Genomic DNA, 13,496 nt, shown 5'->3' with positions numbered 1-13,496 from the left:
TTATCAGAGGACTGCCCTTCAGTGGTACTCCTGGCACCCAGCTTGGCTGTGGGGGTCATTCCTGAGCAGATATTTAAGAAAAAACATACTCTACAACATAGCTAACTGACTGCTCAGCATTCTGTTGTTGTTTGAGGTCTCTTTGCTCTCCAGGTGCTTTTGCAGGGCCCACAGTCCTACAGCTTTAGTTTTAAAAGGTTTGGGAGGGGTTTGGTTATTTTTAATAATGAATCCAACATAAATGATGTCACTCATTGTGCAGAAATTATTCAAATGCTAAATGAAAATAATCACCTGACAACATGAGTAAAAGCATAAAGGCAGATTCTTGTCCTAAGCTGTGCAGAGACCTGGCCCTTCTTCATTCCTCACAGGGCAACACTGTGCTTTTGTGAAGTTTGTCAGAGCCAGCAGACTGACACTAACAAACACAGTAGTACTTTTTCCTTCTGTCCTTCTTACATTAAGATTTTTTTTTTAATATTTCAATGTATATCACTGCTATGTTTGTGTGTACACACCGAGCCAGGCAGAGGCACTACTCAGCCCCGCAGCACTTCCCACCAATCCCCTGCCTTCCACTTTGTAATTTGGTTTGGTTCAGCCCAGAGAATATTTTTTTAATTGTTACACGATTTGCATTACTCCAGTTGTACTGCATTTTAAGAGGTAGTTTTTCTAATAAACAATATATTTAATTCAGCTATTTTTTAAAAGTAGCAGTTTATGTAGCAACTGATCACTCACAGTTGTGAAGAATGGCATTTGTGGAGACACTGAATCAGACTGGGGTTGCTTCAGTTCACTTCTAAAGGTGCAAAAGATCAGGGTTTTTTGTTTGTTGTTTGAATTAGCCAAGTGTCATGTTACAAATACAGTTACCTTGCTTTCTATTCAAAAATAAACGAGTGCTCAAAGTGTCAGGCTGTGTTTGCTTCATGGCAGGAGGTGATAAGCAGCTGGGATCAAGGCCAGGTGCAGGCCAGTTACAGCTGTACAGGACTCTTTAACACAGCCTGTGTGTGTGTGTGCACAGGGCAGTCTGACTGTGCCACTATGTAAGTAGAACCACAGTGTTCAAGAAGGAGGAAATCTGAATGCATTCAAAATTACACACTGAGATCTAATGCTCCTCCCACACCTTGACTTACATGCTGCTAAAAAAAGTGGCTGTAGGACTACGATGTGATGGAAAATACAGCAATAATAGCAGGGCAGCACAATCCTAGGCTACAGCAAATGAGAACAAGCCCCAGTCATGGACACAGAAACAAAAGAAAATCTGCCTACCTTCAGAAGGCCTCAGGCACGCAGGGATCTCCAGCAAGATACCCTCAACTCCACTGCCACCCCTTAAATGAGGTCTGGGAAGGGGAGGATCCTGACTCCACCCCTTCCAATCATTGAACCTGAGCTCCCCTGGGTTGGCCCTGCCTTCCCACCAGGTGCTCCATCACTGCTTCAGGCCGTGACTCAGCACTTCTGTTACAGTGCTGATTTCTGTATGTGTGCAAACACGTTTTGGATGTGCAGTGTGGCCAGACACCACAAAGGGCTGGGAAGGGAGGGGGGAAGACACCCGTCCCACCAGTGCACTTACTTAGCATTGAGCTTGAGAAGACTTTCTAGCACCTCTGCAATATTTGCATAGCGCATGGAACTTTCATCTTACAGGTTTGGTGTTCCTGTTCCAGGCAGTGGTAACCGACACAACATTTTGCTATTCAACTGAAGGGACAAGAAAGAAAGACAGACCAGTTATTTTATTCAAAACGTTTAAAAAGTTAATAGACAAAAAACCTGATAAATTATTCTCATTGCATCAATGAGACAGACACCACAACGGTTTCCTGCTGCCCCCACAAGCTGCACTACAACGACCATATTTTATTCCCCATGAGCCCCAGTTCCCTTGGAGTCATTCTGATGTAGCAGTCCTGTAAGAAACAAGACATTAAGCCTTGTCTTGCTGGGTGGTGTGCCACAATCACGCTTCACAGCTCTGACAGGAGCCAGCCTGGGGTTTCCTCTAAGATTTTTGAAGATAAGAAAAATCTATAGACAATAAAACACCTTATTTATGTCCACCATACTGCAGTGTGTGCACAATCAATCACCACAGCAGACCATGCATACAGAACTTTTCAGCATTACAGGCACTGTGAGCTAATCAAACACCGGTAAGATGAAATGCTTCTGAGCCCTCCTCTCAAAAATGCTACCTATTCTCAGCCACCTCTATTCTTCCTACACAAGTCCAGCTGTGCCAAAGCCACTGAAAGGAGCACCTTAGCTCAGCATAAAGCATTTGCCTGGTGGTTACACGAAGCTCTGGCCTAGAGAAGCCAGACCAGAGACGCCCTGTCATCATTTGGGCAACTGCAGTTTTAAGCAGCTGTCTGCCCCAATCCTGAAGCACCTGTGACCTGAAGTACTACTGCCCTGAATTCAGTGCTGCTATTTCTCTACACCAAAAGCAAGGAATCCACAAATAGAAATCCATGGGAGAAAGCAAAAGGAAAAAAGTTTACTCCTTGTAAATATAAGAGTAACGAGAAGAATGTGCAGAGAAAACTGCTTTACATTGCTTTTGTCTTACTGCTACAAATCCCATCCCTACATCTTTCTACAGATCAAGTTTTAATGGAAGGCTTTATGAGGCTGAGAAAATAGCGTTCAGAATATTTAAAGTACTTCCTGAGGATGGAGGAACACTCAGTATAAGCAGCAGTTAATGCTAGCACCACAGCTCTGAGGCAAATGTTTTCTTACCCTCTTTATACCTACAACCTTCAGGCACAGTTTACATGAGCTTCTCAGGGCAGAGTGGAACAGTGACACAACAAAAATGGACATCTTCCTCAGCTTTCTCCTTTCAACAGCAGAACACCTTCATTTTGCCACTTCCTCTGCAACAGCTGAAACAAGCTGGCACATCTTCAGCTGCAGTGTGCAATACAAGGCTGTTCATACAGTTCCCATAGCAATTATTTTCCTGCACAAGAAAATATCCACAGGAGCAAGCTTTGGCTATAGGAATTCACAGGGGAATAAAAAGTCGGTGCTCTTGCAGCTGCTGAGCACACAGACATTCACTCTTTTTGTATTCCACAGCTCAGCTTTGAGCTCTGGGGAATACCTGAGGACAGGACAGCTTCAGGCCTAGAGTTCTTTTCTTTACTGGAAGGCAGATATGAGTGCGCATGAAGGAGGCAAAGGGGCTGAAGGACATTTTTAAGACAGCATCACAACATATAAAAATCTAGTGGTACTGTAGCTGAGTGTATGAGTGCAAAGAGTCCAGAGGCAGCCAGCACCTTCACTCCTCAGGTGCGTGTGATTTTATCTGGAGGCATGAAACCTGTGTCACCCAGCGTTCGAAGGGCCACTCTCCCATTTGGCCGTATCACCAAGTGAGTGATGCTGCCATTGTTAAGAGACATTCGCAGCCAGCCTTCAGGGGGAAACTGCAGTGCTCTGTTATGAAAAGAAACAAGAAAGAAAGACAAATATTGTTATATATCAAAATATTGCTAATACTGTTGTACTAACGTGTTGACAGCATCGCTTTCTGTTCAAAATAGGAAAAAAAAGCTGTTGGTGGCTCTGCAGCTTGCATGTAAATGCTCCTACTGAGCCTAGGATATTTTTTTTTTCCTGCAATTAATTAATACAGAAGTGCAGCTTTGGTCTAACTGGACCACTGCCAAGAATGTACTTTCATAAGCAGATTCGAGCAGATGGATGCGATTAATGTAGACAGGATTAATTCAGATTGACAGAAGGTAGAAGGTGTAATGTAGTCTGGATGCTGGGAGTGCTCTGAGCAACCCAGGAACAGATAGGATGGCGCATGCCAAAGGTTCAGCTGGTCATTGAGCCAAACACAGCACCACTAAGCACTGCTGTTCAGGGCAGGTAGAGACTCTTCTCCAGCAGACCAAAGGCACAAGCAGCACTACTTCTGCTGATAAGACTAAACAGTGTAAGGAAATCCACCAGAGAAGAGACAGTGATGTCTAAATCATTCTAGTTACCAGCGTGTGCTAATGGAAGCCAGTGGCTACAACTACTTCCCATCAGTTACACTGTTCCCCAGATGTGAAAAGAATGAGTGCACTGTGCTTCCTGTAGAAATGCAATCTCACAGATCTGCCCAGTCTCCAGCTATTCTAAAATCCCTAACTGAACGGCCTCAGGAGGAGTTTAACCAATTGCAGGTAAACAGCTCAAGAAAACATGAAGTTGACTCAAACATTTCAATCTGGTGCCAAGGAATAACCTGGTCTTGAGTCTACAGTGGTCTTTTAGAAAACCTGAAAGAACAGATAATAGCTACAGTCAAGCTGGACTCAAAAGGAACACTGTGGATTGCATTCAATTGCTATGAGATAGTCTGAAATGGCAGATACAGAGGGTACGGTGAAAAGAAGATGGAAGAAAGCAATGAGAAAAAGCATGCAAGTATTTCAGAAGCCTAGGGAGCAGAAAGGCAACCCCTTTTGGCACAGAAAAGAATACTCTGTGTATCTGATCAATAACTTTAAGTACAGCAATTTCAAAGAGCTCTAAGCAGTCTGCAGAACAGGCAGGCTGGCACACAACTAGCTCAGCTAAAAAAAATTAACTGAAATTGTTGCAGTTATTGATCAGCTTAATCGCATCTGTCCCACTCAAAACACATTATCTTACAGACAGCATTTTGTTGAGAAAGAGGATTCAAACAGACTTGGTTGACTGGATATGGAGACAGGCAAAGATGCAGAACTTTTTTCTCCTTCACAGGCCACACTGACATTAGCTGGAAGATGCCCTCTCCCATCCAATCCTACACTCGATGTTATTGCAAAGAACACACTAACACCATCTGTATGTACTGCAAAAACAACTAGTAAGGAATTGCCAAAACTCAATCAGCCTTTCATTAACTAAGAATCAAATTTGCATCTCCCCAAAGAGGCAGCTAGGTGGGTGCTCTATCTGCTGTCTTTTCCAGGTATGATCTTCCGTTTTTATGATGCAGAGGCACGTGGTGCTAAAGAGACTGCTCAGACATACAAAAGGGCATCAAGTGTCCCCAGTTTTGCCACTTTCACTTGCAAGTGTTCTAATTTCCAAATCCTGTATCTCCAAATTCACCGTGTGACAAAGCTGCAGGATCAGCTGCTCCTACTGTGAGCACCCACCTTCAGCCATCTCTAACACAGCACACAAAGTCCTCCCAGCTCTGCGCAACAAATACACCAATGCTGACTGAGCAGAACTCCACCTTCAAAGAACACAGGTGAGCATGCAGTCCGACACACACCTGCAGACAATATAGCGGATCACGTTGGCATGACAGACAAAGATCTCATAGCTGTCCTCCTCCTGCTTTACGTCAGCTCGATGAATGAAGTTTCGAAATGCAGCCTCAATTCGAGCTCCATCTTCATAATACTGCTAATGGCACAGAGTTCAGATTTAAACACAGCTCAGAGCAGGTTTGCATGTTGGCTACATCTTCTAAAGATCTCTACACAGATGCACTCTTTTGAGGTTCAATTAGCACAGAGAGATTTTTAATTATTGTAGGGGCTCTGTACACTTAACGAGGAGGAAGAACCACATACTTATCTAAGGTCTATGATGAAAAGCATCAGCTCACCACAAGTTATTACCACTGTCCACATAAAGTATACTCAAAGATATAAAAATGAAAACGCATGAAACAAAGTGTAAAGGTTACCACAGCTTCTGGTTTCCAGTGGGAGACGGGAGGGTCCGGTTCTATAGGTGCTCCCTCTCTCAGCAGATCAGTACTAATTTTTTTGACACCTAGAATATTAAATGCCTTTCAGAAGGGAGTTGTTACGGCACATGTTCATGCAAACAGGCCCACAACTCTGCAGCCAACACATTTTTCTTATTTTTTCCTGATGACCTGCAGCAGTCTTAGCTTTACAAAATGCATAAAGGAAGAGCAACCAGCAGAGCTGCCCACACAGCAGCACACACAGGTACCAGCATCTCACTGAGGGGCAGCTCCCCCTTGATGTTTTAAAGAGAAACTGGGAACAAGCACAGGAGGGCTGTCAGCTTCTTTACAGACATTCACACAGGTCTAGAGGTTGATTACTAACAGCTCAACTACACTGTAAGTCAAGGACTAGCTCAGAATCCCACTGGAAGTGGTCCGAAGGATCAGAAGATACTGAGAAATTAACAGAAGTCACTTACCTGGGAGGTATTTGCTTATAATTTCAGTTGTTTCAGTTGCTCTGGTCATGGAGGAGTGGATGATCTGATTAAACTTTAATCCCAAGCTTGCTAGTCTGTGTCCCGTCAGCTCAGCCTGCTCTCGACCTTCAGGAAATAAATGAGCAAATTAACAAATGCAACCCATTGGTTAATGGGAACTCTACCTCAAAGGCTGCTATGGAGCTCAGTTTAAGACAAAAGCCACAGCCAAGGGAAACTGTATTGGCCAGCAGGAAAACCTGCTCAAAAACCTTACAATAACTGGAAACTTCCTTTATGTTTTTCTCACAAGCCAGTGCTTTCTGAATGCCGTAAAGCAAGTTTAAATGTTTGGATTTGCAAGATCAAAAATGGGAAAACCACGTTTGCAACATCTTTCTGCTACAAGGGATCCGTGAAGAAGCTTTGGCAGCAAAACCCGAAGGAGAGCTGCGCTGCCGGGCCAGCAGCTCTCATCCATCCATCTCCGTGCCCGAAGCGAGGAGCACAGCGTCCAGCTTGTACCCACATACCCAGCGGGGTCAGCGTCCTGTCCTTATCGGCGCGGCCGTCCAGGTTGTACTGCGAGTGGCGGATGAGGAAGATGTGGCGGGTGGCCCTCGCCCTGCAGTGCTCCAGGCGGGAGCTCAGCTCCTCCTCCCCCGTCTCCTCGTTCTTCTTTTTGAGGTTGATGAGAGCCAGCGGTTCGCGCCTGGACCGGTGTGTGCGGAACAGCATTTGTGGGAGGGAACACAGAGACAGGAATTTCAAAACCCAAGAAGCCTGCCGCAGTTCCACGCACCCGAAGCACTGAAATGGACAGTTTAAGCACTTCTATCGCAAAACGGATTGAAAGCACCGAGCTGGAGCGATCAATGAAATCCCGCGTTAAAAAAAAGGAATCCCGCAGATCACGGCTTATAACTGAGAGATAAATCCAATAAATGTGGCCACAGCCGCCGCTAAACCCATTCGCAGCCCCCCGGTACGGCGCGGCCCCCCGCAGCGCCCACCCACAGCGCACAGCGCCGCAGGGCCGCACTGCGCGGCGCGGCTCCGCCGGGCGCCTGCAAGATGTCGGCGGGGTTCCGGCGGCGCGGAGCTCCCGGCCCTCGGGGCTCCCGGCCCCGCTCCGCCCCCACGCAACAGGCGCCGTCCGGCCGCGCGGCACCCAAGAGGCGCTCCGACCGAAGGGCGCCGCGACCGCCGCCATCCCCGCCCGGGTTGGCTTCCGCTCCCTCCGCCCGGCCCCGTGCCGCCCCCCGCGCCGCCGCACGCACCGGTCCCAGTTGCTGTCCCAGAAGCCGCCGCCGCCCGCGGGCCGCTCGATCCAACCCGGGCCCGGCGGGCAGGAGGCGGCGGGCGGCAGCAGCAGCAAGCCCTGCGGCGCGGCGGGAGCGGGAGGAGCGGCGGCGGAGCTCCCCGGGCGAGGCTCGGCGTCCCCGCGGGCCGGCTGCTTGCTCACGGCCACGGCGGAGAAGAGCGCGGAGCCGCCGGCCAGCCCGCAGGCGGCCAACGCCAGGGCGCGGCGGAACGACATGGCGCGGGCGGCGGCCGCGTGTCTCGCTCCCACGCACCGCCCGCCCCGCGCCGCGCCGCCCCGCCCCGGACGGAGCGCCGAGTGGGGCAACATTCACCGGCACGGCGCGGCACGGCAGCACCGTCAGCGCTGTGCAGAGCCGGTCGGAGCTGCCCCGTGCAGCCCATGTCCGCAGCACAGCAGCTGGGTCCGCACGGCTCCGAGGAGACGGCCTGCGTAGGTCGGAGGAAAAGACGTTCATTAACGGTTGGGCACGGCGTGCCTCTAAATAACGGCATTTGGGTACCGCAACACCGCACGTCTCTGCGCAGCGTGCCTTGCTTCAATCACCGCTTCCTTTGTGCAGGCTTCCTTCTGCTTTCCGGATCAAGAAGAAAAACAAATGATCATTTCTGTTGCCCGATCAATACGCTCCTCACGTGTGATTTGGTCGGCATCTCAACTTTCGGCCCCAGAAATACCTCCGACTAAGCAGCTGAACGGCGGCTTTCCAGATAGGCCCAAAGCCCATCCCTGCACAGACACGTCCAGCATCGCAGTAACGGCTGTAGAACCCCAGCAGCCCCACGCAGTTCTCTCCCAGTCCGGCAGCCCTGCAGCCCCACGCCCAGAGCTCCAGTGTTCCTCCCCTGCCCGCACCGCGGAGCTGCAGCTCGCTGTGCACACAGTGCTAAACCTCACATGGTCTCACGAGCAACCATTTAGAGCTTTGTATGAACCTGTTTGCGAGTTAAAACCGACTGAATCCTTGCGGAAAGATAAGCAGAACGGGGTGCTTTTCCTTCTGAGCCGACATCCCAATTCATCGCTCATTTCCACCTAATGCATTCACAGTTTTGCAAGTGCAGTATTTGCCACATTTCAGATTTTTCACATTTAACAATGCATCCTTCCAATTCCCATCCACCCCTCCACGCTGCGGGTCCCGGACCCACACAGCACACGGCCGGAGCGCGCGGTGTTGCAGCGCAGGGCTGGCAGCGGCCGTGCTGCACGCGGTGAGCGCAGAGCGGAGCACGAAGGGCTGCTCCCCGCACACAGAGCTGCACCACACCGCGGCGGGGCGGGAGCGGCTCTCGTGCTGAACTTCGGGCCCTTCCCAGCTCTCAGCTCTGCGTCCTTCCCTCATCCGCCGCTCCGTGTCTCTGTTTCACGCACAGCACAGCGGAGCACAGCACTGCACTGCACAGCACAGCACTGCGCAGCGGAGCAAAGCACGGCACGGCACGGCACGGCACAGCACAGCACGGCACAGCACGGCACAGCACGGCACGGCACGGCACAGCACGGCACTGCACAGCGCAGCGCAGCGCAGCACAGCAGCACGCACCCCGCAGACCCGCTGCGGCCACACAGCTCGGACAGAGCAGAGACTGAGGAACGTTTGCTACAGACTTGCTGCTTTTTTCCGTCCTTCTTGCATACCTCTGTCTCTATAGCTAAGGTACTGAGCTTAATGTTTCCTCTCACGTAGCTTTAACATTTCTATTTTGTTATTTTCTTTAACTTGGAAGTATTAGCCCTTATCGTAGATGCTGTACTTACACTGTATATCTTCTTTCTCGTCAAGAGCCGAGAAGAACAAAAGCTTATTTACAGAACGTTGCAACCAAATCTCCATAGAGAGCACTCCTCTTTTCCCAGCAGCTGACAGAGCTGCTCGTGCACGTGGTCCCATCCCCTGCCTGGGGCTGGGCTGAAGCCGGATGGGACAAACACTGCAATTGCTAAAAAACATAAAAATAAAAATCTCCCACTTGTGTGAACTGAAATCTCAAATCAAATCTTGGTTCAATCTTGGTGTTGTTACAGGAGCACTGATTGCACAAAATGCCCCAAATCCCCATTCCCACAGAGGGAATTCTGCCCATCACCAGCTCACTGCAGGGCTGTGCTCAGCCACCAGCAAGGGAACTCACAGACCACTCCATGGCCATAAGCAGCAATCAGAACTGTTTTCTCAGCAAAAAAAACCCCACCACATTGCTGAGCACCTGGTCAATCTCACTGTGCTAGTAGAGAAAATGGATAATATGATTGCTTGCCTCAGTGCTGCATCTTGGATGTCTCTTCTGTGATAACACCATCAGAAATCTCTGCAGATGCTCACACTGCAGTTCAGTTTTGGTTGCTTTAGGGACTATCATACTTAATTTATATGCGAAAGTCTTTTGAGATCACCTTTGAGAGTATTACTTTGCTCAATAAATCAAAAAATATTATTTTTAATGTAAGTTTACCATTCTAAAGCCTGAAGTCAACCAGGCTGAAAAAAACACCTTGTTGCAGCGGTACCCAGAGCTCAGACATACCGCCCTGCACTGCATTAGGAGCTGTTTCACTCCATGCTCTTGTTTGTGTTTGTTTTAATACTCATATGACTACAATTCTAATCCCATTTCATTGTGTTGCGTTTCATCTGCGAGCAGAAAATCCCCCTAAGAGGATAACAACTACTGATGGTACGCACTAATGGAATTATCCTGTTAGTCCAACAGCAGCACGCTGGCGCTACTGACAGCTGCAGTGGCCATCCCACCTGTGTGAGATGCAGAGCTACGCAGGTGCTGAGGGCCAGGGCTGTGCTGCTACCACAGAACCTCCAGAAATCACAGAGCCGTCAGAACAGACGGCACGGATGCTGTCTGACAAACGATGTTGTTTCTCCTGGCAGGCAGCAAAACCTGATGGTGACAGCAGGAGCAACGGCAGCTCGGTGTGAGCCTCACTGCACAAGGAGAATGAAGAACTCCTGTTTCCTGCACGGGACCCAGATCACTGCAGAGATGAGGCAGTGTTTGGATGTTTACCATTAGCTGTGTAGGTCTCTAGCTTACAGCTGGCAAGAAAAACTTAGGAACTTTCAGGCTTTTTTTTTTTTTTATAACAAAACCATTAGAGTAGTAAAAGGACATCTGACATGAAGAAAACGTGCTTTTGAAAAGCTTTTCCATGACCCCGATATGTTTGCTCACAATATATCATCTCGCATGATACAAAATGCAGCTGTAAATTTATTAGCAGAAGAGGAGAGAGAGAAAAGGAAACATGAGGTCATTGGATGCAAATGCATTCAGACACACTGTGGGCTCACTGCTGGCCTTTGTGAAGGAAATACTGATGTCATCCTGGCTTGCTTCAGGCCCAGAAAATTTAAATGATATGCTAGTTTAAACTATTGGGTTATAAAATGATGTCTACTTGAGCTCGTTTAATACATGTTTTAGAGAGCAAGAAATACTGCTTTTAAGCATCATTGGTTTGTATGACTTGACAAGTTAAAAAAGAAGAAAAAGATTTGGAAGCTGTGTGCTATTGGCTTTCTGATGATATCTGACTGCTCCACTGAAGACTTTAACACAACCACACAAGATCTGTGTTGGTTAAATACAACATAAAATCTAGGGAGATTCTGGCATGAAAGGAAGTCTACACAAATCCGTGCCAGATCTGATTCAGATTTTGACTTTAATCTCGCTATTGTGAGTCACGCACTCAAGGATCCTTCAGCTTTCTTTTGGCCACAAAAACGAGAGAGGAGCTCACTGAGGATGAAAGACTTGCCCTCCTCCACAGACACCCTCTCCATAAACATACTTAAAATGAGGCTTCACCTTATCTAGGGCAGAGAAAGTCAATCATGGAAGACTAACCCACTTCTTAACCTGGAGCTCACAGTCACCATCTCCCGGGCTGAAGCACATGGAAAGGAAATTTTTTAGCAGTGCTGGTAAAGAGAAGCATCTCAAATAGAGTCGTGAGCAGCTGACCAAGGCTGTGTCTCTCCTTTCTCCCTCAGTAAGCAGTAGGGCCATTTAAAACTAGAACTGCATTTACCAAACATGAGCATGCAGAGTTACAAATCAAAAGCTGCACCAAAAATGTTATTTGTGAAAGACTAAAAAGAACATTTCTGAACTGGTAAACGAATTACACTAATACAATCTCTACCTCTTTCATTAAGGAAAGGCATCCAGTTCTGCCCCTGAAGTCATGCTCATAAAATGGAGGGTTTATTACAAAAATACTAACGCTGTGTTATCTACTGTAATGCTCTAATAAATAATGATGCATCACGCCAGAAGGGTCTCATTGGAAACAGATGGTCTAAGGAATGGAAACATAAGCAGAGTGTTTTACTGCAATCACTATCCAGGAAACAAACAGAGATTTGATACTATTGCCTCAAGAACAGCTCCCTCCCAACCCTTTTGTCTTAGCTATCAGTAAGCCTTGATTTTGCTAACAAACTGTCAGTGTCGGCAATAATGGCAGCACTCTGCTTGCAAACCATTTTAGGTGCTGAGATGTACAGCACTACACAATTCAGGGGATTTCTACTTTTAACAATCCATTAATATTTAACAAAAACTACAAAGGCAAAACTCCAGTATCCCCTTGTTCTTTCCTACCTCTGTCCAGAGCTGGTTCCCAGCATCCCCGTGTTCCTTCAGAACTATCACCCTAGGGATGAGCTCTACACAGGCTGTCTATACCCTGCTGTTCTTCTTTTGGAAGCAAGCTTTTACATGCAGTGTGTTCACATACAGGCCCCACTGAGGCTGTGTAGGGAAAAAAATAGATGAAATAACTTTTAGATGAAGTGGTTCTAACCACGGGTCTGGAGAACCCACATCCATGCCGTTCTCTGCTGGTGACATGGCAGCAGTAGCAGCTGCAGCCGGGAGCCGTTCCCCCCAGCAGCAGCCCCATGTCAGGCAGGGAGGCCCAGGCAAAGCAAAGCATTTGCTCAGAGCCATCTGCCATTAAGCACGCTGATCACCCTGATAAGGGATTGTGTACCTGATTGCCCCAAGCAACTCAGCTTTTTCCTGCCCGCTTACTGAAGCAGGTGTACAGGATACAATACAATAATAATAATAATTAAAGTTGCTGAGCAGAATTACAGTAAAATTCGTATTCTCGGCATTGTGCCATTGCTTAAAAAAATTGCACTTGCAGGAGAAACCCTGACCTTATTATGCGTTCATTAGGCTTATACCTCCAGGGAGAATACCAGAGGAATGTTGCATTTGTCTTAATGACAGTATTTCTCAAGGCAAATGGGCGTAACATACATCGTGTGGCTGCTGTGACACAGACACAGCCCTTCCTCTGCTCACAGAGACAAGCACGACATCAGATGGAGCCAGGGCCATCTCCTGACAGTGTGGCCGAGAGCCAGCAGTTCCGAATAAGAGGAGTTAGTGCAGTTCCTATTTGTTCAGGGTTTATTTTTACCTGAACGCAAAACACAAAAGTCAGTAATGAGAGTCACATCGGTTACAAGAGCTCAGCACCTGCAGCAGTGAAGCTGAATCCTGTGGCGCTATTTAAACTTGACTAAGTGCAGTTGAGATCTGTCTGTCCTACAGCATGACAGCCCCACCCCCGCCCCAGATCTGCCACCTGGGAGCAGCACATATTGATGCTATTTCAGCTGAGGTGCTTGGTTCTCACTGAATCAAGGAGAAAATCATGGGGAGCATCTTCTTGTATTACAAGTAGTACTACACGTCGCTTTTCTGCCTCCTTCCCAGCACTAATAAGCACAAGACCTAATTATCCCCATTTATAAATAACTTTCCTCATCCTATCTCTGTCCAACAATGTTCTGGCAGACACCCTCAGCAGGAGATTTGAAATTATGTCCCTGCCAAAAGCTATTGCTGCTGATGAATCACAGCACACACAATTAAAAGGCTGTGCTTTTTATTATGTATATCCACACACACGC

General features: G+C 47.7%; 1 protein-coding gene across 2 annotated transcripts; it reads right to left on the bottom strand.

The window, feature by feature from the left end:
- Positions 1-3,326: 3,326 nt before the first annotated feature.
- PGAM5 (PGAM family member 5, mitochondrial serine/threonine protein phosphatase) lies at positions 3,327-7,759 on the bottom strand (the record flags this gene model as incomplete). 2 transcript variants are annotated; one of them, XM_079543784.1, is made up of 6 exons in its annotated part: positions 3,327-3,477; positions 5,309-5,442; positions 5,729-5,817; positions 6,220-6,345; positions 6,753-7,050; positions 7,496-7,759. In XM_079543784.1, the coding sequence occupies 6 exons, from the start codon at positions 7,757-7,759 to the stop codon at positions 3,327-3,329; spliced, it is 1,062 nt and encodes a 353-aa protein (XP_079399910.1). The 2 variants fall into 2 exon arrangements, with proteins under 2 accessions (XP_079399910.1, XP_079399911.1); XM_079543785.1 differs by having other exon boundaries at positions 6,753-6,931; positions 7,500-7,759.
- Between the last annotated feature and the right edge of the window lie 5,737 nt (positions 7,760-13,496).

The sequence above is a fragment of the Tetrao urogallus genome, assembly GCF_951394365.1.
Source record: "Tetrao urogallus genome assembly, chromosome: 17".
Taxonomy (NCBI): Eukaryota; Metazoa; Chordata; class Aves; order Galliformes; family Phasianidae; genus Tetrao; species Tetrao urogallus.
The sequence above is the reverse complement of the archived record's forward strand: the minus strand, read 5'-3'. Positions and strand labels throughout refer to the sequence as shown.